Source organism: Sebastes umbrosus, chromosome 4, assembly GCF_015220745.1.
Source record: "Sebastes umbrosus isolate fSebUmb1 chromosome 4, fSebUmb1.pri, whole genome shotgun sequence".
Classification (NCBI taxonomy): Eukaryota; Metazoa; Chordata; class Actinopteri; order Perciformes; family Sebastidae; genus Sebastes; species Sebastes umbrosus.
The window spans coordinates 36,773,792-36,801,329 of record NC_051272.1 but is presented as its reverse complement, the minus strand read 5'-3'; the positions used below and the strand labels follow the sequence as shown (position 1 = coordinate 36,801,329).

Sequence of the window (27,538 nt, the reverse complement as noted above, 5' to 3'; positions counted from 1 at the left end):
TGGTCTATTTTATATATCATTTGATCATGTCCCTTTTTTTTTTTAATTTGAACAATTAGTTAAGTCCAACTCTCTTGTCAGGATCCATCCCAACCTGCGGTCAGTGGTGTACTGCAGTGCCATAGCAGCAGGTGATGAGGCAGAGTGGGAGTTCGGCTGGTCACAGTTCAAGAATGCTACTCTAGCCAGCGAGGCTAGTAAACTCATGTCTGCACTGGCCTGTACCAGCAAGGCACAACTGCTAGAAAGGTGTGTATCCTTCCATCCTTTTTCAAAGATGAGGAGGGTAATGTAGTCATGCAATAATGAAGTTGAAAATGTATGTAATATTGAAAATTAGTAGCAGGATCTGGTGGTATCTAGCGGTGAGGTTGCAGATTGCAACCAACTGAATGAAGCCTCTCGTGAAAATGTGAATGGCCCTCTCTGGAGCCAGCTGTTGGATTTGGAGCAGAGCCAGTGCGTGGAGTGTGTGTGTATGTGGGAAGTGAGTGGTGAAGCGAGAGAGAGAGCGGCTGCTACGGTAGCGAGTTACGGTAGCGAGTTACGTTATCGACTCCGGCTGTTTGGTACATCCGTTCTGGGCTAAAACACGACAACTCTTATTATCAGGTGATTATACACTAAAGAAAACATACTTAATATTATATTCCATTTCTGCCAATAGCTCCCCCTAAATGTTACACACTGGTCCTTTGGTAAAACAAACAGTAAACAGTAAAAACGCAAATATAATTTGATTGCAAGAAACGTTCACAGCCATCATCATAACAACCTTTTGTAATGCAGTAATAGTAGTATCAATTAATGCATTTTTATTTATGTATTTATTTATTCATTTATTTTTTGATGAGCCTTCCCATTGGGTGCTCAACCTTTTCTGTGGGAGCACCCACGTGATTGGCGCGCATGGTCGAGGGTAGGCTTTTTCATGACTATTGCATGCGTTAAATGAGATGGGAACGTGCCAGTGGAAAGAGAACAATACTAATTAACAATGGAAAGAATGCAACTGTCATGCCTGTCTCTGCCTTGTTCTTACAGGTATCTGTCTTATTCCTTAAACTCCTCTATGATCCGTAAGCAGGACGCTACCTCCGTCATCACATCGGTCGCCAGCAACAGAGTGGGACAGATGCTGGCATGGGACTTTGTCAGGGAACAGTGGAAATACATGTTCACACAGTGAGTATTACACTCACAGGTGAATTTGTGTGTATATGTGAGAAGAGAGAGAGAGAGAGAACATCTTGGTTTTAGCCTACAAATGGGCTTCAAACGAGACATTAGAATCCAGTATTTTAATGCAAATAATAAGGTGTCAAAGTAAAGAAGCTGATCAAATTAAGGCAGGTTATTTGTTGAAGAAGAAATGACGTAATAAAACCCAAAGTAAATTGATTGTCCACAGAAGGAGATGGTCAGGGCGGGTGGATCAACAATACATGAGACTTTAACACGGGAGTCCATCATTACCTGTTTGCTACAGACAGTCAACATTGCTTTCTAGTATCCAGGACCCTGATCATCCCCTAGCTTCAACCACATGGTTATTATGGTAAACATGATGAAGTAGGTCCTTTAACCTTAACAAAGTAGTCATTTTCATCCAGACCATGATCTTTCTCTAAACCTAACCACACCTTGTTTTTTCCAACAGTGATTTGTAAGGATTTTAGAAGACACAGACTACCTATGTAGTCCTGTCAAAAGGGTTGTTCCATCAAAAACAAAGATGGACAATATATGGACAGATAACGCAGTTAAATGTTTAATTTTGAGGACTTGCTCAGATGAAAATAAAGGACAACTTCGAACCGCCAAGGGGTCATTTTCTACTCCCCTCGCCTTTTCAAAAGAATGTAACTCTGTTAAAATAATGCTCCTATATCTGTAAAAAAAAAAAAAAAAAACGTATCAGGATCAGTTCTTATTTGAGTTGTATTTATTTATTTATCTATTTGTTTGTTTGTTTGATTATTTATTCATTCATTTATTTCAGATATGGTGTGGGCTCTTTCTCCTTTGCCTCTATGATCAGTGGGGTCACTGCAAGGTTCTCTACGCCCGCTGAACTACGACAGGTATGTATCATGAAGAAATCATTCCTATAGTTAACTTATAAACATCAAACTGTTGTCTGAACTGTTTCTCATGTTTCCTCTGCAAGCTGAAGGAGTTTGTGGAGAAGCACAAAGCAGCAGCAGGGTTTGGATCTGCCACACTGGCTGTGGAGCAGGCCTTGGAGAGGACCAGAGCTAACGTCAACTGGCTGACACGGAACCAACGGGAGATCTTGGACTGGTTCAATAGTCACACTGGATATTAGATTTTGCCATGAAATCCTGTAGAGCCTGCTATGTTGAAATGTAGTCATTGAAATGCCGTCGTAACAACGGTTGAAATGGGACTAAACTTCAGTAGCCCAGTTTTAACTTCTTTTAATACGTCTCCATTAAATCCTCATGCTCTATTTGAAACCAAACCCTCTGCAATGAAGAGGTTTACACTTTAATCATTTTGAATGTTTCAGATTTTTATTACATTTGTATTTGCTTTGATTATAATGTAATAAATCAGATTCAGATTCTTTCTGTATTTTCCCCTGTTGAGGAAATTTGTTATACCCCCGCGACAACGTAGTCGGTATACAGCGCTTCACATGTCCGTCCTTCCGTCCGTTCACGTGTCACACTTTAGTTTCTGGAGCAGAACTCGAAAACTATTTCACTTTGGAACTTCAAATTTGGTATGATGGTTGACAGTGTGGTGTAGTTGTGCCTTTCGGGGGTCAGATCACAAAAACTGTGATTTTTTCGACTTCAATTTTGTTTCCGGAGCACATGAGGCACATGATTTTTTTCAGGTAACCTGTTTCATGTACTACTGTCAAGATATAGCGACCGTTTTACAATACAATACAATACAATAAAACTTTATTGTCCACCAGAGTAGAAATTTGTCTTCGGCTCTCCAAACACAGAAAACAACAGACATTAAAAACCAGACAGCAGTTAGTAAAAAACAGAGACATAGACAGGTTATGTTACACATTAAAAACAGTTCATGTAAGTGTCTTTGGCTCAGATCTGCTCAGTCACTGTGTTGAGTTAAGAATATTGATGGCATTTGGGATGAAGGACTTCTTAAACACATGTTTAGTTGCCAGAGGGGCTCTATAGCGCCTCCCGGAGCTCATGAGCTCAAACTGGCTGCAGAGAGGATGGGAGCTATATGCCCGGATGCTCCTCGCTTTCTTCCTCGTCCTTTCTGTAAAAAGTTGAGTCCAGGGCTTTTAGGGTTTACCAACTATTTTACCTGCCATTGACACAATCCTAGACAGTTTATTCTTCCATCTACAGTGTAGGTGACCGTACCAGGCAGGAGGGTGAAAGGTTAAAACACTCTCAACAATAGTTTTGTACACTAATTCTAAAATCTGTTGGCTGTCACCAAGGACACTAAGTTTCCTTAGAAGATAAAGTCGCTGTGAGCATCTCTTGAAAATATACTCTATTTTCAGAGAAGCTCACCTGGGTGTCCAGGGGTCTCATTTATAACCGTTGCGTACGCACAAAACGGGGCCTGAAATGTGCGTACGCCACTTCCCACGCAACAGTTGTGATCTATAAAAACAAACTTGACGGGAGAATGTGCGCACCGGTACGGAAACTTTGACCCGTGCGTACGCACATTATGGAGGCACCGAAGCAGGGGAAACTGGAGACGCAGATGGTGAGGTGGTGAATTGAAGCCAGACTGTAGACATTAAATGTCATTATACATATAATGATGCCTCTCACACATTTAACTTCTCTTCATACTTATATCCACTTTATCATAAACATTTAAAAGCAGTGTTATTTGTGCTATTGAGCCATAACTATTCTACAAGCACCTTACAAATGTAAAATATATCAGCCAACTCAAATCAAATTCTGCTCAATATCTCATCAGCGCTGTCTCACCATCACAGTCCCTCCACCTCCGGAGCTCAGAGGAGCGGGTCGGACTATCGACACTCGCAGTCAGCTGTGGAGCAGCTGTTGAAATCCTCATCATCGGTTGTAGAAATCCAAGATTATATCAAATAGCATTAAAGAATGGCAGAGCAGAGCGCCAATAGTTTTAATAATATCTTCTAATGGTGTGCAGATATCACCAAGTATCATATTCGTTTTCATAAAGTTGTTGTGTAAAATCGCTGCAGTGATGACGTGACTTATTAATTTATTTATGTTTTATTAGATAGGGACAGATACAGTATACATATAGACAAAATGAAAATGGCTATCCGATGCAACTATCAGACTGTCTCCAGTGCGCCACCGCGGTGCGCCACTCTGCCTCCTCCAGTCACCTCCACCTGGCACATCTTCACCAGTCACCTCCACCCGGCACATCTTCACCAGTATGGAGAGTGTAAATTAACAAAGTGTGGAAATAAAGCCAGTGACAGCTCTCACATAATCGTTACTCTCCATATCCTCATTATCATTATCAGTCCTAATCATAATACAGGACAAGTTCACTATAAAAACTTAAATAATAAATAAATTGTGTTCACCTGTTAAACTTCTTTTTTCTAATGATATCCAGCGTGGTGGATTTTACTGATTGTCTTGATCATTTTGGCAAGTTGTGAATCGATGGAATCGATTGCTGTACAGATATAAACACTGCAGTGACACTGGTAACATGCTGCATGGTGCTGGTGGATATACCGGCACTGAGGACTAAATGACGTGTATAACAGAATTAAGAGGGAACGAGTGTTCAGAGACCTCCTCAACTACAAGCACCCTTGATCTCTGTGTCAGAAAAACTCCTTTTCTCGGTCTTCCTCTCGGTAGTTGCCGTGATTTACCGTAAAGATCGAACAGGCTCATTCACATGCAGAAACATTAATTAGGTGTTTTGCATGGACCATTTATGGTTGAATGTGGACGTGTAGAGGGCGGAATATGAGGCGGATCCACATGCGCACATTTCCAGGTGGAGTGTGATTTATAAAGGGAACATTGCGTGCAGGTGTGCGTACGCACAGTTTATAAATCTGATTTTTTTTTGGCGTACGCCATTTTCGGCTTTTGTGCGCACGTACATTTTTAGTATGGATCCTACGCACTGTTTTATAAATGAGACCCCAGAACTGTACCGAAGTATTTAAAGTGTTCCACAGTTTCAACATGTTGGCCATCAAGTGAAACTGGCTCTTTGATGAGACGTTGTATTGTGCAGCACATGATTAATTCTTTAGTTTTATAAAATTAACTTTTTTTAATCATATTTGCTTCAATCTCACCTACTTCAGCTTTAAAGTTAGAGAGAGAAGGAGAGTCTGTCCGTCAGCAACAAACACCTTTTACATCATTTATCATCATTTCCATTCAGTCACATGAGGCTGATAATTCCTGAACATCGAGTTTGATATGAGTTATATCATTTACATTTTCCCTGAAACATTTAGCTTAATAAATCATTTCTAGTGTTCAAAAGACGCCATAGTCATATCCTGGGTTATTAAATAATGAATTCACAATAAGATTAGCAATAACTACAGACGCTAATAATGAATAAATAATATAAAGTTATTGATCCAGTAGAGATGGTTCCTGGTCCTCTAAGCAGGACTCAGTCCACAGTAGAAATACAGACTGCAGCTGTTATTCATGTGCAGGTGTTTGTTAAACAGGTAACAGGCTACAGAGAGAAACACTGCTGCTCTACCACTGAGAATAACTGAGTGTCTTTATTAGTATTAGATCAGTTCAGACACAAACAGCTGTTAAAGCCGACTGACAGCTGTTCCAGCTGTGATCAGCTAGTGCTGTCATCAGAAACGGACGTCGCTTCACGTGACGCTTCAGAGGAAACAACGTCTCATTTCTCTAAAAACACATTTCCTTGTTTCCTCTCTCCTCGCATGGTTTCTTTGCGTCTCTCCATGATTCCCTGGTGGGGGGGACTAAGGCGCAAGGAAAAGACACAAGTGAGGGAAACGTTGATGCAATTAAGAGAACTAGGATGTACCCTTCCTCGTTTCCTCTCTCCTCGCATGGTTTCACAAGTGAGGGAAACGTGGATGCATTTAAAGCTTCAGTAGGCAGTTTATTTTTGGCATCATTGTGCAAAAATCCCATAATAACCTTTCAGCATATTGTAATTCAAGTGTTCTGAGAGAAAACTAGACTTCTGCTCCTCCTCATGGCTCTGTTTTCAGGCTTTAGAACATCTAGCCCGTGACGGGAGACTTTGACCAATCACAGGTCATTTCAGAGAGAGAGCGTTCCTATTGGCTGTGCTCCGGTCATGTTACCGGAACTTGGCGTTCCTTTACCAGATTTCACAATGGCGGCGGCGTCACAAACTTTCTCATGTTACAGCTAAACCGTGCACTACAAGATGATTCTGAGAACATCTGAGGAGAGAAATGGACATTAACGTAACAGAATATTGATTCATATTTGATCAGCGTTGCCTAGTTGGACCGTTTAGTCGGAGTTTGCGAATGATTGACAGCCGGCTCTCATAGACGGCAGCTGGACAGCAGACCTCAGATCAGCTCTTACTGCTTGTTTTCCTCCGGTCTGTGAAATCTTGCAAATGCCGTTAGGAGCACCGGAGGACACCGGAGGACACAGAGGAACATGATTTTTTTCCAGGTTACCTATTTCTTGTACTAATGTCACAATATAGCGACCGTTTTAATCACATTCACTCCAATCTCGCCTACCGATGCTTTAAGAGAATTGGGATGTACCCTCTTTGTTGGCAGCGTTTATGGATGTCTACGGTGATCGAAGCTCAGTTTATTGTCCAGGTTGATGCTGAGCCGCTTAGAGCTCTCCACCATCTCCACTGGCTGACGGTCGAAAAATCAAAGATTGCAATGTTTTGTCTACATATTTGTAAGCTAAGAAATTAGGGAAAGCAATGTGGGTGTTAGGTTTAACTACTTACAGCACTTTAAAAAAAAAAAAAAAAAAAAATACTTTTAGACATATTTACTTTTTGACTGATTTTTCTAGCCTATGATAACATACTCTCCAAAGTACAATGCTGAGATCTGGTAACACGGAGACGTCGCTAAAAAGAGGTCTGATGGGTGAAGAAACACAGGCAGTCAGCTTGCTATTACCAAAATTTCAGGTGCGGGTACTTTTGGTTTTACCTTCAAATAAAGTGATGGCTGATGAGGCATTGCTTTCAATCTGTATGATCATCTGACCGCTCGTGTTTCTTGCTCAGTGGGACCTATTTTTAGTAATGTCCCAGATCTTACAATGGCCAGAGCTCAGAAAATAAACCCCAGTTGTTATAAATGGTAGTTTTACTTTAACACCAATGCTCTGGTTGTTGTGCCACTGTGAAAGCTGAAGCCTGTACTACGCCCCAAAACAAACAACGCTGGTTATCAACTTGGTAAATCAACCCAGGGTTTCTCAGTCTGGATATGAGCGCGTTCACATGAACAGGGCGGCGTTTGTAGCATGTGACCAATCACAGACATGGACAAGTCTACTGACTTGCAGACAGACAGGCAGAGAGACACATTTCACAAAGGAAGAGAGAACTATAATATTAGACAAATACGAAGAAGTTAAACACATAATCCAGACTAAAAGTAACACAGTTGAAGCTGCCAAATGCAGGAAGGACAGCTGGCAAAAGAATGCCGATGAGTGTGAATGCATAAATTAACAGATTTATTAATTTAACGGAACACTCAAAAGTCATTCATAGTTGTCTAGACGGGGCAGTGATATTATAAATATCTTTCAGAAGTGTAATGGATGAATAGACCACACTTCTTTGTGCCCTTTGACAAGGTTGTGGCGTGCGTGATTATTTCAACCTTCTTTCAGCTGCTTCCCCGACTCCGGCGGTGTGAAACAGACTCAAGAGGAAGTAAAAAAATAAATATAAAAACATAATTCAAAGCGGTAAACTTCCACACCCGCTGTCCTTCCTTCATGTGTTGGTTTAAACTGTGTTGTTTTTAGTCTGGATTATGATTTCAATCAGGAGAGGCTCGTATGAATTGAATGATGATTTATTACAAAGTGCACAAATTATTAATAGCACATTCTTTGGCGATTTAGACCCGATGTGAAATAATGAAGGGGAAGTGAAGCTGTAGTAGGATGTAGAATTATTCCCCCCGGGTCTAAACACTGGTGGTGGTGGTGGTGAAGACTGATGCAGATCCGATGAATGACGTGGAGCAGGATTACTCTGATGTGATGAATCTGGAGTTGATGGGGTGGTGGAGGGTCGCGTCCGTTAGTGCTGAATGCTGACACTGAAAATGCATAGAGGAGAATGTTTTTTTAAACTTTTGACAGCAGCATGTGATTGGTATAGGGAGATATGGCAAGCTCTGATTGGTCACTGAAAAGAGAGACACCCATAATCAGCTGACATATTAATAGCCCATGAGAGAGAGACCCAGAATGAATGAGAATGAATGAGCTTGCACCCCTAGTCTTCCTGACTGAATTTACGCATAAGCTTCATTTCAATCAGGAAAGACTCGTATGAATTGAATGATGATCTATTACAAAGTGCACAAATTATGAATAGCACATTCTTTGGCGATTTAGACCCGATGTGAAATAATAAGGGGGAAGTGAAGCTGTAGTAGGATGTAGAAATATTCCCCCAAAGAACATGGAATAAATACAATGATTTATTGCCTATGAATATGAGGTTAAGACGTGCACGCCTCCTTACCTTACAGCATCTGGGAAATTTAAGCAGAATAAAGTTAATTAGAAAAAAATATGATAACTCACATGGTATGAGGTAAAGATAGAACATGATATGGATATAATATCAAGACCAGGTGATTGTGGTAACCTAAGAACAGTGCTAGAGTGGAGTCGAGAAAGACCGTGCAATATAAGGTTGCATGCGAGTGTAATAGGTGGGTTAATGATATACATGATAGCAATTAAATTATGAAGGCACGTTAGCCTACTATGAATGATGTCGAATCAGACTAGTGTAATGTGAGATCTCGATAGACCATTTCAATTTGAAGGCCTAGTGGACCATGTTGAGACGTATGTCATGCTGACGATGAGAGATGCTGGTCACGGACCTTGTTGAGAAGCAGGTCAATCTGACCATGAGACGCGCAGGTCACAGACCATGCTGAACACCGGTCATGCTGACCATGAGACACGTGAGTCTCGGACCTTTTTGGGACAAAGGTCATGTTGATGATGAGAGCCGCTTGAGACACAGGTCATGCTGACCATGAGACACGTGAGTCTCGGACCTTTTTTGGGACGAAGGTCATGTTGATGATGAGAGCCGCTTGAGACGCAGGTCATGCTGACCATGAGACACGTGAGTCTCGGACCTTATTGGGATGAAGGTCATCTTGATGATGAGAGCCGCTTGAGACACAAGTCATGCTGACCATGAGAGACGCAGGTCACGGACCTTGTTGAGACGCCCGGCCACACGGACCAATGTAATTTGGTGGTCGCTGCGGGTCAGAGTGATGATTAATGCATCAAGTTAAAAAGACCATTAATGCACGGCACCCAAATGAATAGCTACATAGAATAGAGTGAAATGTGATGTCAAGATGATCGTCGTGGCCGTTCTAGTGTAAATAAACATTGCATAGTGTGATTAATGAAATGAGTGAAATAGTTTGAATAAGGTGGTGCCAGTGTAGCAGTAGTCCTGAGAGATGAAGTATAGTATTTGAAGAAAGCATAATAGAATAAATAACCACCACCACCAGTTATATGAATGACTTACCGAAATCAAGGTTTTAACGATCTTTGATTTGCGAGTATGGTGTTGACGTCAGGGCGAACGTAGGAGGTATAAGCAGACGAAGACCATCGCCCCATTTTTTGAAGTGTAGTTGAAGAAATGCCTTGGTTTGCAGCAGATGTTGCTGCCCCTATTCTAAAAGAATGCCCTGAATAATGCTGAGTGGATAATACGGCTTTAGTGATGATTATCTCGAAATGATAAATGAACCAAGATACATAGGAAGATTATCAGGTGTGAGAAATAATGGAGAGGTAGAACTAGTACTAGATCTAAGTTGCATGTATTTAATCATTGATTTAAAGGGGCAAAACTGAGAGGCTAGGCGAGCCACGAATACTGAACATGCACCTCCACTTTTGGAGTGCTTAAGAAGTAAGCTATAATGACTAGGGTGAAAAGCAAGGTCCGAAAAAGTTATATCTTTATTAGGGTCGAACGTTTTGGAGGCTGTAAATTCGCCACATCTGAGAAATGCATAAAAAGCTAACAGGAAAACAGTATAGAGTAGAGCATCAATGTATGGGGAGAAAACTCCGGATCTGAGTACTGTCAGCATCTTGTGCAATATAGAAAGAGTAATGGGCCATCTACTGTCGGGAACTGAAGGAGAAGCTTTAGAAATACCTTTTAGAAGTAATTTGATAGCTGAATTAGAAAATAGACTATTAAAAGAGGGATCATAACATCTAATGTTAAACTGAATACCGGCAAGCAAACTGCGAATGTACGGAGGTTTGAATTTACAAACATCAACGCAGTAGCAAATGAAGGCCCAAACAGTATTTATGAACATTGGATTTAGTGGCATGCCGACAGAAACACTAAACAGAGCAAAGGTGTTCCAGGCAAAATCGGATGTCTTTAAAGTGGAAGCAGCTAAACCTTTCCTCATATATGTTTGAGCTGACGCCATATATTTAGACATGTTGCTCTGATTTAGAAGAGAGCAAGAGCTTGGAGAGGGGGCACTGATACTGGTACTGGGTTGGCGTCTGGACAGATGCTCCTGAAAATCTGAAATTTGAAGCGAGATAGTGAATCAGCTAGTGAATTGAAATGACCAGGCACGTGACGGGCTGTTTAGTTTAGTTTAGTTTATTAGTTTATTATATCGTGGACAATCCCAATTAATTGACTGTAGCAATAACAGTAAAAAGGGCAGCTTTAGCCAACATGGCTAATATCCAGCTGTAGTCCCCTGCCCGATGACAATAGGCACCCTAAAAAGAACAATACATTACAACACATTGATTAAAAGGAAAGAGTTAAGACAGAGGAGAAACAAGATAGATCAATAAAGATAAAAGAGAACAGTAAAACATCAGTACAATCATGCAGAGACAGCACATATAATCAAAACATTCAAAACATACAATAAAACATCAGTACAATCACATTCAGGGATGCAGACAGACAGCACGTATAGACAGGCAGCATCCATGATCATGACGCAAATAACACACAGCCATATGTTAGTGTATGCAGGTGTAATTGTTGGCAAACCATGTTTTTAACTTGGATGTAAAAGTGGAGTATGTATGTATATCTTTAATATGGGTGGGAAGTGAGTTCCAATTTTGTAGTGCTCTAACAGAGAATGATAACTGACCAAATGTGCTTTTCCTGAATGGGACCGATAAGTCACCACGTGTGGTGCTTCTAGTGATCTGACCAGTATTATTGCGTCAGTTTATGAATGAATTAAGTGGAGGAGGAGCTAAATTATGCAGGATTTTAAAGACCAGACAGATGTTCCTGTAATTTATTACATCTTCCCAGCTCAGAAGTTTGTGTTTGCGTAGGATGGTACAATGATGTGAGCTGTTCGGTTTCTGGTCCAAAACTTTAAGGGTTTGCTTGTACAGGGTTTCCAATGGCTTCAGTGTTGAGCCATTGGTTTGTCCCCAGCTTGTGAGGCAGTATGTTAGATGCGACATGATCATGACATTCACATATAATTTGGCGGCATTAAAAGTCATTGTGTTTCTTATATATTTAAATTCGCTAAACTAAACTTAACTCTTTGACTTACTTTTTTTATGTGTGTTTTAAAGGTTAGATTGGAGTCAATAATGAATCCCAGATATTTGACCTCTGACACAATATCAATATTATCACCTGAGATTGTTATATTCGGCACGATGTTACATTGCCGTTTAGTAAAGAACATTCCTACAGTTTTTTTTGGATTAAGTTGGAGGCAGGAGCAGTTTAGCCATTTAGAGATCTGCTCTAACGCTGAAGTGAGTTTAGCAGCTGCCAACTGCTTTGTCCTGGCATGCACATATATCACAGTGTCATCCGCATATAGCTGGGTTACCACATCGGGACAGACAGATGGCAGGTCATTGATATATAAAGAAAACAGTAGTGGACCGAGTATTGACCCTTGTGGTACTCCAGTGTACAACTCAAGAGCTGGAGAAAGTTGGTTGTTAACAATAACATGTTGACATCTACCAGTCAGGTAAGATTCAAACCAGCTAAGTGCTAATGGGGAGAAGTTGAAAGTGGACAGTTTGGCCAGAAGGACCTTATGGTTGACTGTGTCGAAGGCTTTGCGCAGGTCTAAGAACACTGCACCAACAGTACCTCCTTTGTCGACCATTGCTCGGACCTTTTCTAAGAAAAGGCAGTTGGCTGTTTCAGTGGAGTAGTTGGCCCTAAAGCCGAACTGCATGGGATGAAGATTAAATTGACTAGTATTCAAGAAAGAGACAAGCTGCTCTGATATCCACTTTTCAGCAACATTGGATACTACAGGTAAAATGCTAATTGGGCGGTAGTTACTGATGTTCTGGGGGTCATCTGATTTAAAAATATGAGATACGATTGCAGTCTTCCAGGCACTTGGAAATGCTCCCTGCAATATTGATACATTTATGATTTGTGAAATAGGACAAGCTAGATGGTCTTGGATTTGAGTATTGCTGAATCCATCCTGTATATATCCTTGGCCGTTGAAGTTTTAAGAGAATTAATTATTGCCTTAGTTTTTAGTTCAGAGATGGGTTGAATACAAAAAGAGGTCTTACTATTATCAGTTTTAATAATGTTTTCTGTTACTAAAGGAAAAGTTTGTGCAATTTCAGCCACAGAGTCAATAAAATATTTATTAAAGGCTGAGGCAATTTGTGCTGGATCTTGTATTAGCTTGTCATTTATTTTCAGCTCTAACTGTTTCTTAGGCCTGTGGTTGATTCCCATTAAGTTCTTAATTTGTTCCCAAATCAGTTTAGTGTTACCTTTAGCCTCATTAATAATTGTTATAAAAAAGTTCCCTTTGGCATTTCTAATGGCTTTCGTAACTTTGTTGCGTAACGAAGTGAACCTATGCCTATCAATAATTGATTTAGTTTTCAGAGCTCTTTTCAGTGAGAGATCTCTTTCTTTCATCAAGTTAAATATATCATTATTGAGCCAGGGAAGTGTGTTGTTTTTATTTTTTCCCCTGTTTTTGACTTTTCTGGTGAACTCCTTGACTAAATTGCCTAACTTGGTTGCAAACAATCTACAGTCTGCTTCAACATTGTTCCTAGTTAGTATATCTACCCAATTGGTCTGTTGCACTGCTCTTTCAAAATTTACAAATTCTCTCTTCGGGATTCTAAGTTGTTCCATAGGTTTGTGAGAATGATGGAAACGCTTCTTTGTGAGTTTTCTGGACATTAATATTAAATTATGGTCAGATAGACCAGTAATGAAATTTAATGTTTTAACAACTCTCCCGGGCTTATTGCTGAATATTAAGTCTATCTGTCTCTGGGAAGACGTAGTTATTCTGGTTGGTCCTTCTGTGATTTGCATAAAATCTAAACTATCCATTATCTGTTTAAGGGCTTTCCTATTTGTCTTGTCAAACCAGTTACAATTGAGATCCCCAAATAGTATTACTTCTTTTTTGAAATCACATGCTTGAAGTAGTTTTTTAAATGTGGTGTAGAAATCATTATTAGAAGAAGGTGGACGATATACAACAATGAGCATGAAGGACATTTCAGGAGAGAGCATTACATTCAGTCCAAGACATTCTAAGTCATGATTAAAAGGCCAGCATATTTGTTGACATTTAAAATGATCTCTGATATAAATCATGGCCCCACCCCCTCTGCCATTAGATCGATCTTGTCTAAAGATTTTGTAGCCTGGCACATGCAATGCAGCTGATGGAGAGTTGCTGTGTAACCATGTCTCTGACAGGCTGGCAGGATGATGGACTTGATCAGCTTTAGGGGTGAGGCTACGAATGTTAATATGTCCTCCAAAAACACCTTTGGGTTTATGTTGCTGATCCCAGATCACTAGAGATTGATTAACAGTTCTGAAGAAGTTTAGTTTGCGGTGTTTTTTTAAAACAGGGTTAATACTGGTTTTGTGCGCATGGAGGTTTTTCCTACTGACGTGATGACTTTGAACACAACACCCGACCTCCGGGTCTGCTGGACAGCAGGAGTCAGTCAGGTTAGAGACGTGTTGCGGGGAAGCAGACACTTTTCCCATGGCTACCGCGGCTTCCCCTTCGCCTTGCGCGCCCACAGGTGGTCGATCCCAGTCTCCAACACTCCTGTCGCCCACGCCAACAGCGCCCAGCGCCCCAGGTCTCCGCTCCCCTGCTCCGACAGATCCACCTCCCAGCCGGCGCACCTCCACCAGCCCGTCCTCAGTCCCCGGACAACAGACGTGAGGCAGCAAATTAGGTTGGTGTGAATTCAATCACTGTGCTTTCACTGTGATAACTACGTACCTGAGAGAAAGGAATACTGCGTTTCTCGTCTTTGTTGAGGGTATTTCCAGTGTTCGGGCCTGGGCACTGGTGTATATCTCCAGATAGCAGCAGGTAAAGTGTGATGATGATGAGATTGTTATTTTGCTGTTTGCTGCGGACTACACTATCGCGCTTGTGTTGGTGTTGGCCGGCAGTGAAAACAAATGCTTGCATCAAAGTACATTTGCCGTAGCCAAAATGCTTAATAGTGTCTCGATGCCCAGTGAGGTTACAAGGAGCTTCCTTTGCATTTAAAAAAGGACCTGTGTCTAAGAAGTTTAAAATAAATCCAAATGTTAAAAGCGCTAGGAGAGCTCCTGTCGCACCTGACCTGCCGGCTGCCGCCATCTTGAGTAACCAAAAGTGAAGTAACGAGATAGTGAATCAGCTAGTGAATTGAAATGACCAGGCACGTGACGGGCTGTGATGATGAAGTTGTGAATGACGGAGGACCACGTGATGCTTCTCATGAAAGGCATGATATCTTTCAGGGGGGAGTGCCCTCTATTGATAATGCCGACAACTGCAATATTGTCGCACAGAACGGTGATGCGTTTGCGTTTCCAGTGATGACCCCAGACATGACAAGCTACAGCGACTGGATAAATCTCGTAGAGCGCTGAGGACGAATCGAGCTGGGAGAAGGAGGGAGGCCAGTGGCTTGCGAACCACTCACCTTGAAAGAACCCCCCCAAAACCCACGGATGGAGCTGCATCCATGAAGAAGTTTAGTGCATCGGAGGAGTGCACCAACTCATCATAGAAGAAAGTTACGCCATTCCAATGATCGAGCAGCAGAGACCAAAACTGAAGGTCGGAGCGGCACCCTTCATCTAGGGAGATGAGATCGTGCAATTGAGGCACGGAATACGCCATGTCTAAAATTCTGGAGATGAAAGAGCGCCCTTGCGGGATGACACGCATGGCGAAGTTGAGATGACCGAGGAGGGAGAGTAACTGCTGCTTAGTTATGTTTTCGGACGCGCAAAAAGACTTTGTGATATCTCGGATGCACCGCATTTTTTCGACTGGGAGGGACGCTTTCATCTCGATGGAATCAAGAGTGATGCCCAGGAACTCCAGACGTGTGTCTGGACCAGTGGTTTTCTCTTCTGACAGGGGAATGCCGAATGAGCTGAGACATTGTTTCAGTTTAGGCAGAGAGCCGTATTTGTCGTGTGGTGGATCTATCAAAAGAAAATCATCCAGCAAATGGAGGACGGATGGCACTTTAACTCTGTTTAGCAAAATCCAGCAAAGTGCTTCGGAGACTTGGTTGAATGTGAATGGGCTGCTCCTGCACCCAAACGTCAAACGCACCCCAAAATAGAATTTGGAATTCCACCTGATGCTGAAAAGATGCCAGTGAGAAAGGTGGATTGGAAATATTTTTAAATGCGTCTGTGATATCAGCTTTGGAGAGCTGTGCACCTTGACCAGCTAGTTTTATTAGCTTAATAGCGTTGTCGACGGAAGCATAATGAAGGGAAAATGGCTTGGGTGGAATGAGGCTGTTGATGCTTGAATATGGGCCGGAGCGGGGTGCGGACAGATCAGAAATTAGTCTTTTCTTCCCTGAATATTTCCTGGTGGCTATGCCTAATGGATTTGTGCGAAACACTGGGAAAGGAGAGGACTTGAATGGGCCGATTACGTATTTTTTATTTACCTCTTTCTCGAGCAGCTGAGAAGCTGTTTTTGCGTCATTTAAAGCGGACTGCAAGTTTTTTGCTACGTAAGTGATAGTTGGAGATGAAAGGACCCCGACCCGAAAGCCTTGAGACAGACCCGTGAGGAGATGGTCTACGAACACAGAGTCAGGATGAGAAGACAGCTCTGATGCAAGTCACTGTACATTTATTGGTGTGGAGAGATGCTGGTTTAGAATGTCTTGGAACCACGTCGTTTCCACTGATTTGGAGGAAACCTGGATCGAATGCGCCGGGGGCACACTGACTGGGGGTGAGCATCCTTGCAGCTGCTGCAGATGTGAAGATATTTACAATTTGGGAATGTACAGACATTTACATTGAAATTATTGCAGATTTGTGAGTTATTGATATATTGCACCTCGCGGCCAGCGGAGTCGGTGTGCTTGATCCTCTCGTGCTGGAGGGGGAACTGCTGAGGTTGAAATGGTACTGTGGGACAGAGGGGGGATGTGTGTCCTGTATCCCCGCATATTATGCAAGAAATGACTTGAGCTCCGCCAGCGATTATCACCATTAGCTCTGTGTCCAAAACGGACCAGTCTATGCGGCTGTTAGACTGAGCAATGTAGAGCGCCGCTTTGCTGGAGAATGCTTTGTGATACTGGAAGAAGAGGTTTCTCCCGTATTTTAGATGGAGGTCGCCGATCAATGTGAGATACGCGTCTAATTCACGTCTCCTCTCAGGGTAGACGGAGCATATGACGTCGCGGTATACGCTGAAAGCTACCAGGAACTGCCCGATAGACAGGTCGCTGTTTAACCGGGGGTCTGAGGCTTTTAATACCGCCGATACGCTACTTCCGATGGCTACTTTTTTTATCACACTCCGGGGATGACAGCAGAAGACTGACTAAGTTGATGTCTTTTCCTTGAAGGATTTTGGATCTTAGCCGCGAGGAAATATTTGCTGCCAGAGGAATGCATGGCCTACCTAGTGGAGGAACTTGAACGGCAGATGCCAAGGAATGTTGGGCTGAATCATTCGGCGTAGCTGTGGATGGTTGACTGAGCAGGAGCGTATGTTGCAGCATGGCGGCCTGAGCGGCATCGATGGTTGCTGAAGATGCGGCGGTGGCTGATGCATGTTCCAGGGATTGTAGCCGTACGTCGATTGTTTGAATGGAGTTAGCCAGGGACTGCAGGGTGGAGATCAGAGTGATGTCTGTGTTTGAGGGGCCTGGAATGGCCGCTGGAGAAGGATTTCGAACTGTTGGATTTCTTGACTTTGCCTGAGGGGCTTGGGAAGGGCCTGATTTTTTGGCCCTTTTACGCCCTTGAGCCGGCGCTTTCGGAGGATTAGATGGAGCCGCTGGTTCGAGACTTGGAGAAGGGGACTGCTCACCCGGATTTCGGTTGACTATGTGCGTCGCCAGTTCCTGAAGCTGGGACACATGCAGACCTGGAGCAGGAACGATGCTGTGATCATGGAGCAGACTCGTGAGGGCTTCTGGATCGTTTGCTGGGGATGCGCAATGCATAGCCATGCGAGTGCTCCTTCGCCGCCCGTCCAATGGTGTGGGAGCAGGCTCCGGTGGGACATTAGCGCTTAAGTCTGGCTCATCCAGAAATGGATCGAGGTCATAATCCGCCATCGACTTGAGAAACAACAGCAGGAAGCTTACACAGGTAAGGATGATTTTTCCCATTCGCATTCACGTCCGTTAGTGCTGAATGCTGACACTGAAAACAGCATAGAGGAGAATGTTTTTTTAAACTTTTGACAGCAGCATGTGATTGGTATAGGGATATATGGCAAGCTCTGATTGGTCACTGAAAAGAGAGACGCCCATAATCAGCTGACATATTAATAGCCCATGAGAGAGAGAAAACCAGAATGAATGAGAATGAATGAGCTTGCACCCCCCAGTCTTCCTGACTGAATTTACGCATAAGCTTCATTTAAACTTCTTCATATGTGTGTAATAATATCATACAATCACCACACTGAGCTCTGATTGGTCAGTAGGAGGTACTTTTATAGGAGTTGATCTCTTATCTGGAACATAACCTGCTCCGGAGCAGGTTAGCTGCTCAGCATCCGTTACCATGGCAATCTGCCCCGGTAAGAAGTGATCCACCTTCGTAGGACAGAAAACCCTGAGTTAACCCTGAAGTTACCTCGCTAACTGCAAATCCTGCTTTGTAGCACGGGCCTCTGGAGTCCGAATGTTTTTTTTTATCTCTCTCTCATTAGAACTGAGTTCAGTGCTCTGAGACTAAATAACATCCACATTCATAAACATCTAATTTGAACCATCTTTATCTAATGACCATTAAGATAAGATAAGATAAGATAAGATAGAACTTTATTAATCCCGAAGGAAATTCTTGTGCCAGAGATTGCTCAAAATTACGACAAAATTACAAGTTCAAGTGTATAAAATAAAAAGTACTATTTTCTAGCACCATTGCCTAATAGAGTAAAATACATATAGTCAAATTAGTAAATAAGATAAGTAAAATAAAAAAGGTAAAGTAAGCTAAAAAAACAGAAAAAGAAGTAATATTGCACATGAGGCGTTCTGTGGTGCACCTCGGTGGTCTCGGTCTACAGCTGAAGTTGCTCTGGTATGACTCCAGGCTGGCGTTCTGTGGTGCACCTTGGTGGTCTCGGTCTACGGCTGAAGGTGCTCTGGTATGACTCCAGGCTGGCGTTCTGTGGTGCACCTCGGTGGTCTCGGTCTACGGCTGAAGGTGCTCTGGTATGACTCCAGGGTGGCGTTCTGTGGTGCACCTCGGTGGTCTCGGTCTACGGCTGAAGGTGCTCTGGTATGACTCCAGGCTGGCGTTCTGTGGTGCACCTCGGTGGTCTCGGTCTACGGCTGAAGGTGCTCTGGTATGACTCCAGGGTGGCGTTCTGTGGTGCACCTCGGTGGTCTCGGTCTACGGCTGAAGGTGCTCTGGTATGACTCCAGGGTGGCGTTCTGTGGTGCACCTCGGTGGTCTCAGTCTAGGGCTGAAGGTGCTATGGTATGACTCCAGTGTGGCGTGCAGTGGATGAGAGGCGTTGTCCCTAATACTGAGTAGTTTCCTCACCATCCTCCTCTCCGACACCTCCACCAAAGACTCCAGCTCAACTCCCAGGACACAACCTGCTTTCCTGATGAGCTTGTTGAGTCTGTTAGCGTCGGCTGCCTTCACCCTGCTGCCCCGGCACACTACAGCGTAGAAGATGACGCTGGCCACCACCGACTGATAGAACATCTGCAGCATGGTTCTGCAGACGTTGAAGGATCTGAGTCTCCTGAGAGAAAACAGGCGGCTCTGACCCTTCTTGTACAGAAGCCCAAAATGTCTGCCCTTCCAAAGTAAATGTGCTATTGTGTTCAATTTGGGCTTTTTGATTAGATATATTGTATTTTATTGGTTTGCTGCCTACATACAGCTGCATGTGTATTTCATTAGAAACAAATCCAGAGAAATGTTAGTGGATTGATGAACTCCTTTTATTGGTCTGATTTGTCCACAGCCACAAATACACACAGTAACAAACAGAAATGAAATCAGACAATAAAACATTCTGTACTAAAGGAACTCTCCTCTAGCGATGAAAAGGAAGATAATTTTTTTTTTTTTTTTTTACCTCTGCTTTACAGCAATGTCAGACACATACAACAGGTCCAAATAAATAAATAAAAGTATGACTTAATAAAAATATACACTGTATTCATAAGCCATTTAACATGGTACTGTACTGTACATCCCCACACTGCAAAAAAAGCTTCCAATCTTCAAACTCTGGGATGGTTGTTACAGCGCAAGAGGACAGAATCTGTTCATCATCTGGGGCAGAACAGGAAAACTCACATGGCTGTGAATGTCTCCGTGTGGAAGTTCAGTTTCCCACAGGGGCAACGTCAAAGTTACCGCTAGGCTACCGTACAAACAGCTCTTTAGGTAAGCTGGCTCCCTCCGTTACTTGTCCCTGACACTTTCAGTCAAATGACAGATTTGTATGCAAGAAAATAACATACTGGCAATATAGCAAGCAGTGAAGTTAAATTAAAGGACACCTACATTATTATACCCTTGCATTAACTTTTATTAAAGGGACTTGTTGATTTTTTAAATTTTATCCAAGTTTACAAGAACGGCATGTCACTGAGGTTTGAATACTAAAAGGTGCCAGTATGTTTCAAACCAAGGGCTTGTCAGATGGTCACACCCCCTCCTCACACCTTTTCAACAGCAAGGTTTGAATTTCCCTCTGAAGCTCCCTCTATCAACTTCTTGCATAACTTTGAGTTCTAACAGCCGTGTATTTAGAGACTCAGTGGCCGTACGCAGCTCAGTTAAAGCTCATCTAGACCGAACAGTTTCTTTTTATTTCTATGAACCACCGCACTAAACCAGATGGAAGAAATGTCACCGAAACAGCCAATGAATATTTCTGAGTAGTGAGCAAAGCCATAAGAACAGCAGAGGAAGGTGCTCATGCGGTCAGTAACAACAGAACCAGTGTCTTTGGAAGACACAGACAAGCAGTAGCTTCTCGCTGTTGACACAACATCAGACGTGTCATGATCATTTCTATCTGCGTCGAAATGCTGCTGTTTCTTTCCTTTTTGTGATAAACGGACACAATCTAGACCCAGACCATTTTACACTTATGTTACACCACGTTATGTTGAAGACACATTGAAACACAGCCAAGAGAAAACATTAGACAAATATGCACAACCCCCTCTGTAATAAATACGTATTCAACATCAAGCTGTACAAGAAAAATAAAGGAACAAATCCCTCATCCACACACTGGTACCGGAGCCTAGCTGGGCTTCTGTGGACGATTATTTTTGACAGTGAGAGGGTGTTAAGCCTCAGTGGTGGAAGTCTCTAAAAAAAAGAAAAGCAGTGCCTTAAAACTTGTCGAAACTATAGGTAATCGTAACTGATCAAAGCTGAAATGATTGTGAATGGATAATGAAGCTATACGTGTATTTGAAAGAATAAATGGTGGGTGACTTGGTTCCACAGCTGGTTCCACACTGTCTTTCATTCATCACTTGTACTGAAACTACCATTTATTATGTAAGGTGCAACACTTTCAATCATTCATTTAAAGGTCCCATATTGTGCTAATTTTCAGGTTTATACTTGTATTTTGTGTTTCTACTAGAACATGTTTACATACTTTAATGTTTAAAAAAAACTTTATTTTCCTCATGCTGTCTGCTTGCCTGTATTTACCCTCTGACTGAAACGGTCCATTTTAGTACATTTTAATGGAATTGCAACAGAATTGCGTTGCTAGGCAACAGCTTGGGTCCATGTTTACTTCCTGTCAGCTGATGTCATTAACATACACTGCAACAGGAAATAAACTGGGACCCATTTAGAATATTTACGTTTAAAACTTTGAAATGGTCTACATATTGTAGATTTGTGACATCACAAATGGACAGAAACCACTGTTTCAAAAGCTCAGTTTCTGAATACGGGCTGTGTGTATTTCTCTGTGAATTAAGCGTTTCAATACTTTCATAGTATTTATATAGAACTTAAACCTGCTTTATAATATAAAAGCAATGAAAATGTCACTTTTTACAATATGGGACCTTTAACTTCAATCTTGGGTTGCAACACACATTTTATTTTATTATTTATCATTAACTGTTATTTCTCTTTAGGTTACCTGGCAAATGTAATTCTCATCACAAGCTGATGTATTCAACCTGCTTATTTTATATGAACATGCACTCGAAAAGTATAGATTTAAAATGACATAAGACAGCAAACAAAACAGTGGACGTAAATAATCAATTATCAAAACTTTAATTAATTATAATAATTGCCTGTCTCTCAGTCATTTTACTATTGCTGTCATTCCTAAAGGCTAATCAAAAAGCTGACCCATGTACACAAACATTCCTCACTGAGCCTGCTGTCAACAGGAATCTAATATTCGCCGAGTTTGTTCGGAACACAAGTGACAAAATATACGTCCATGTCAGTGCAAAGATATTTTGATCAAGCACGTGTTTAGAAACTACCTCAAAGCCTTTTTAAACTTTGTATCTTCTCTATTCAACACATTTAGAAATACAAATGACACGTCATAGTTTTAGGGAGCAGTTTTATGTTGTTTTGGACAGAGCTAGATGAGCAGTTTCCCCAGTCAGCCGTAATTAATGAATCTCCTCCTTTTGACTTTATCATCTAGCACCTGGTTTCAATTCACCTTAATTTTTCTTGCATCAGTTAATTTTGTGTCCTTCACCTGCATGACACATGTCAGTTATGCTAGCATCAGGTCCTAATTTTTTTTTTCAATTGACAATATACCATCATTTTCCAATTCTAAAGCATTTTCATAATTTATTTTAAAGGTCCCATATCGTGCTCATTTTCAGGATCATACTTGTGTTTTGTGTTTCTACTAAAACATTTTTACAGGCTGTAATGTTCCAAAAACACATTATTTTCCTTGTACTGTCTGCCTGAATATACCTGTATTTACCCTGTCTTAAACGCTCCGTTTTAGTGCATTTCAATGGAATTGCAACGGAATTGCGTTGCTAGGCAACACTTTGGGTCCATGTTTACTTCCTATCAGCTGATGTCATTTACATACACTGAAACCAGGAAATAAACTGAGACACATTTAGAATGTATACGTTTAAAACCGTTTAATGGTCTAAATATTGTATGTTTGTGACATCACAAATGGTCAGAAATCAAACGTGCAATTTCTGAATACAGGCTGTGTGTATTTCTCCGTATATTGAGCATTTTGATAGTTTAAGAGTATTTATATAGCACTTAAACCTGCTTTATAATGTGAAAGACATGAAAATCTCACTTTTTACAATATGGGACCTTTAACATAGGGAAGGCAGTGTGTGATCCCAAGGCAGGATTTCTACTGTTCGTGCAAACAGGAAGACCGAATCAACTATGATTTCTAGTTTCTCCCACAAAATGCAATAATGCCATTAAATATTTAGTCCCCGAACAAGTTTGAGTAGAAAAATGAGAGGGGGGGTAAAATTCATTGTAAGTTGATTTAAAAGGAGAAAGAAAGAGAATAACATCAACACACTCAACAGACCAAATGTTATCTAATAGGGCCTTTGTCTATACATCGCTGTCATCGCGTTCCAGAACAGTTTTACTCAGATGTACTGCATGTTGTCTGTGTAAATCAGGCCAACTGAGGGTGTAGTTTGCCTGTATTGATGGCTGGAGGATGTTAATATCAGACCAACTCCAGAGGAGAGGTGATAGCGCTCATGCAGAACATACAGAACGAGAGGAACTGTTGGACTTCGACACACAATTAAGTCGTGGTTTCACTTCGAGTTCCACCACCGCAGTATTCATCGCTATTAAGCCTCTATGTTAGTCTGATGCAATGAGATGTTAAAAACAGCTTGTGAAATGATACGGCAAAAGCTCACATGCCATCCACCAACAATCATAGGAGGTAAACATGGGGTTGCACTCAGGGACTAAACTTTCAGTTTGTTCAGAGGTTGCCAGTTACAGGAAGCAACTTCTTAAAGAACTCTAAAATTACTTTAAGTCAATCTTGTATGCGTATTTTTACTCGTGCACCTATTTTGTAATTACCATAAAGAATAAATTGAAGTTTTGTTTATTTCATTAGTGTGGCAGACTGATGAGGTCTATACTGTAATTTGGTTGGTGCAATATCTTTGTGAGTGGTCACTGAAAGTAGTTTGTAATATCACTTCAAATCAACCAGCTCAGCGGCCCCATCTGTGAGTTGAGCACTCCCTACGTTACTCTGTGAGGTGATTGGAATCATGGGTATTGTATTGATGAGGTTGCTGTGAGTTGCAACAGTCTGGCCATTTGTCAACACCAAAGCTGACGCTAGTTAGATCCCCTCTTTTCTATAATGTAGGACGCAACACAACACTGACTATTGACTCAGCCGGTGTTGAAATAACATAAACAGAAAGTAATGTTAACGCTAACGTTAGCAAGTTTAGGCTAACTAACTTCCACATTCCGAGAGAAATATGCAGTAAATGTAACAGCACAATGGGTGCTCCCAAATGTTGAATGTCCTAAACCACTAACGGTACGTGACAGCACCATATGGACTGGAAAAAGGGGAAAAGAAAAAAAAATGTAAACACCCACCCAGAGTCTTGAAGCTTCAACACCATTGCTGCAAATATGTACAAAAACGGATTTATTCTTTTTTTAAAGATGGAAAAGTGAGCATAATATCTGCAGCATAATTAGTTTATATGTCCAAAATGACCAAATAATTGGAAAATATATCCTTTCTTAAAATCATACGTGATAATTCTAAGTTGATTTTGTATAACTGACCACAGATACCGATCGGTACAGTATCATCATCATCATCAAGCCAGGACTAGAAGTCATCAGTAACGGTACCAGACAATTGTTGATAACTGACAATTGGACGAGCTGAATGGAGTCATTAGTCGGCCACATCTGTTAATGACAACATTGCTAGAATTATGTTTTCAAGTAGAAGTAGTGCACAAAGTAGAGGAGAACTTTAACTTCCAAGGACTCCAAACTCCAACAACAAGCCTCTTTCACAATTTCAACACACAGGCGGATATTTGCTAAAACAAAGTGTCACAGAAAACATTTGGCCAGGATCTGACATCAGTCCCCATCATGCATGGAAGTACTGGTAGAAAGACAACAAGCAGGGGATATGATAGCCAGTTAGATCATCTGATTTAAGCCCCAGATTGGATTTACACAAAAAATAACATTCTTCACGCACATCATCATCATCGTCATCATCATCATGTGCTTAGTAAATCCACATGATGATGATTGCATCATTAAAAGATTCACATGTTCTTGAACAGAAAGAAACACATTTGCTCTTTGACCCTTGTGTACACCTAAGCCCCTCTACCTGCCATCACTAGTGGAAGGATTCCCCCCCGCGCCCCTCTCTAAAGCCTGTACACAACCAAAGTGGTTCACATGAATAAAATAAGAGCTTGGCATTTTACATTTATAGGTATGAGCTATTTCTATTCTTCTTGTTTTCTTTCAATTGCAGAGTGAAGTGAAATCCAATTCAAAAAGCTTCCAACATATGTTTTGGCCCCTTTATGACTCTCGCCCCCCGGATCTCACATGACCTCATTGGAGGATTTTCTCTCGCGTGTCAGGTAGTTTGAGGGCCACCAGGCCGCCGCATACTAGCGCTGCGAAGGACAGCAGGATGGGGACGGCTTTGGTGACGCCCACGAAGCTGGGGAAGATGGAGCTGCCGAGCACCGCCGCCAGCTTACACAGAGCGTTCAGCACGCCGAATGCCGTGGCCCTTAGAGACAGAGACATGACATGAGCACTGTATTCAAACTGAAACTGTCACTACCGTCGGTATTTTCAATTTGAAGATCTTTAAACGTGACATTTTTGTCAGGTTGACCGAGTTTGTATAATAAATGCGTACACTAAAACAGAATTGTTCAGTGTAATTGTTAAACTGTATCTTCATCTGACACATACATTATTACAATAAAGCGTGGTACCTTTTAGAAGTCGGGTACAGCTCCACGGTCACCACCTCAATGCCATTCCATGCAGCTACGCTGACGCCGCAGAATAGACACTGCAGGGTGATGATGGCTGCTTGGCTGAAGCTCAGAAACAGGAAAAAGGTACAGCCTGCCGAAATGAGCATGGAGCCACCTGAGGAGACCACAGAATCCATATTTTGAATCATGTAGAGTCTTTTCAACAGAATACTTGTTTTTTTTCTTTTCTTTTCTTTTCACAATTCTGAGGGCAATGCTCCGTGTCGCTAGTATTAAATAGAAAGATGGCCAAAATGAACTATGAAAAAGTGGCTTTACTCTAAAGCTACACCAGAAATACCTAGCAAATCGAAGTAGAACATACATTCCCATTCAAATCAACGTAGCAGGATGGTCAGAGCTGCGGCCATTTTTATGTGTATTGTTGCCGTTGCGTGTAGCCCAGCCATGCCAGTTGCTTTGTGCCTACCTTTGCTGCCAGCTTAGTGGCGGAGCAACAATGTGTGACACACTTTACTGTCCCACTGACGTGTGTTGTCCCCATAGCATCTAACAACAATCGCCATTTTCGGTCTTACTCCTTAACTGTCCTTTGTGAGTTTGAGTAGAACTTGAAGGTGTGTCTTCATTCAGCCTTGAACTCTGTGTGTTGACTCATTTTTTAATTGCAAGTTACGCAAGACCTCTAAAAAGGATATTTCAACCATACCCTTTCTCATAGCCTGGCCTGCCAGCCCATTCTCATCCCCAGGGCATCGAATACTGAGGCTTTGTCACAGATGTCGGCGTGTGATACTGGCACACAAGGCACCCTTTAGCACTGGTATTAGAAGCACAAGGCTTTCCATTAACTGCAAGGTGAACCTATCCGCAGCAACAGGGGTTAGAAAGTGCCGCCAAGTGGCGTGACAAAGCAGTAGTATGTGGCGAGGTGGGATGATAACGTGTTGGGCCTGCTCAATGTGCAGACATTAATCCCATAGAACTTGTATGGAACAAGTCAGATTGTTCAAAGCAAAATGAAAAACTCTTACAATTATTAAAAAGATTTAGTTTCCAGAGTGCAGCCTTTTTTACCGGCGTTGTATAATGTGTTCCAAAGTAATATAGTGGTGTTTCCAACAATGTATCTACACACATATATACATACAGACATTGTAATATCATGCTTGGAACATTGGTCATATATAAAGTTAAAAACATCAACAATAAAGGGTAACAAACTTCCAAAAATCACCTATGATCCTGACCCTGCCGATCTTCTCCATAAAGAGGGCTGAGATGATGTTGCCTGGCAACACAGCCAGACTGCCCAGGAAGCAGACCAGGTAAATGAGAACGTCGTTCTCCTCACCAGTGTCCAGGTGGCAGCCATTTTTGTTGTGCTCAAAGGTGGTGTTCTCCATCCTACAGTCAATGAACTTCTCCTCCCACAGGTCTACAGAGAACAGGAAGACCATGAAATATAAGATGGAACTCATGGTAGAAGGTCAACTGTTGAGCCTTGGACATGATTCAGTGAAACATCTACCTTCTCTGTTACTGATATTTTGTACTCTCTAAATTCTCCAGTATTTTGTTGTCCAGAGTGTTCAACATGAGTTTTGTACGACAATCTGCTAACTAGCCAAATTCCTAATTCCTAAAAAAAAAGAAAAAAAGACTGTAACCTGGAGAATGTCTGGTCTGCAGTCAAGCCAATGACAAACAGGATTGTATCATCAGCATAAAACTGGACATCACAAAGG

The 27,538-nt window shown here is 41.8% G+C and overlaps 3 protein-coding genes across 4 annotated transcripts in view; 1 reads left to right on the top strand and 2 right to left on the bottom strand.

Moving 5' to 3' along the window:
- The window catches only part of LOC119487020 (aminopeptidase N-like), a 43,594-nt gene extending 40,998 nt beyond the window's left edge, over positions 1-2,596 (top strand). Inside the window, exons 20-23 of the mRNA XM_037767645.1 lie at positions 82-249; positions 1,045-1,185; positions 2,003-2,084; positions 2,171-2,596. Of these exons, the coding sequence (XP_037623573.1) occupies positions 82-249; positions 1,045-1,185; positions 2,003-2,084; positions 2,171-2,329 (550 nt within the window). The 3' untranslated portion in view covers positions 2,330-2,596. The remainder of the gene's footprint in view (positions 1-81; positions 250-1,044; positions 1,186-2,002; positions 2,085-2,170) is intronic.
- A 12,275-nt stretch (positions 2,597-14,871) lies between these two features.
- Positions 14,872-17,870, bottom strand: LOC119486715. Its single transcript, XM_037767027.1, is given in 4 exon segments — positions 14,872-15,258; positions 15,260-15,958; positions 15,960-16,186; positions 17,210-17,870. Coding segments are annotated over 4 exon segments (1,974 nt in total).
- A 6,586-nt stretch (positions 17,871-24,456) lies between these two features.
- LOC119487026 (synaptic vesicle glycoprotein 2B-like) overlaps positions 24,457-27,538 on the bottom strand; it is a 68,527-nt gene continuing 65,445 nt past the window's right edge. For both annotated transcript variants that reach the window (XM_037767654.1, XM_037767655.1), the window contains 3 exons: positions 27,028-27,228; positions 25,785-25,944; positions 24,457-25,573 (listed from right to left, as the gene is read on the bottom strand). In XM_037767654.1, coding sequence (XP_037623582.1) covers positions 25,390-25,573; positions 25,785-25,944; positions 27,028-27,228 — 545 coding nt within the window. In that variant the 3' untranslated portion in view covers positions 24,457-25,389. The remainder of the gene's footprint in view (positions 25,574-25,784; positions 25,945-27,027; positions 27,229-27,538) is intronic.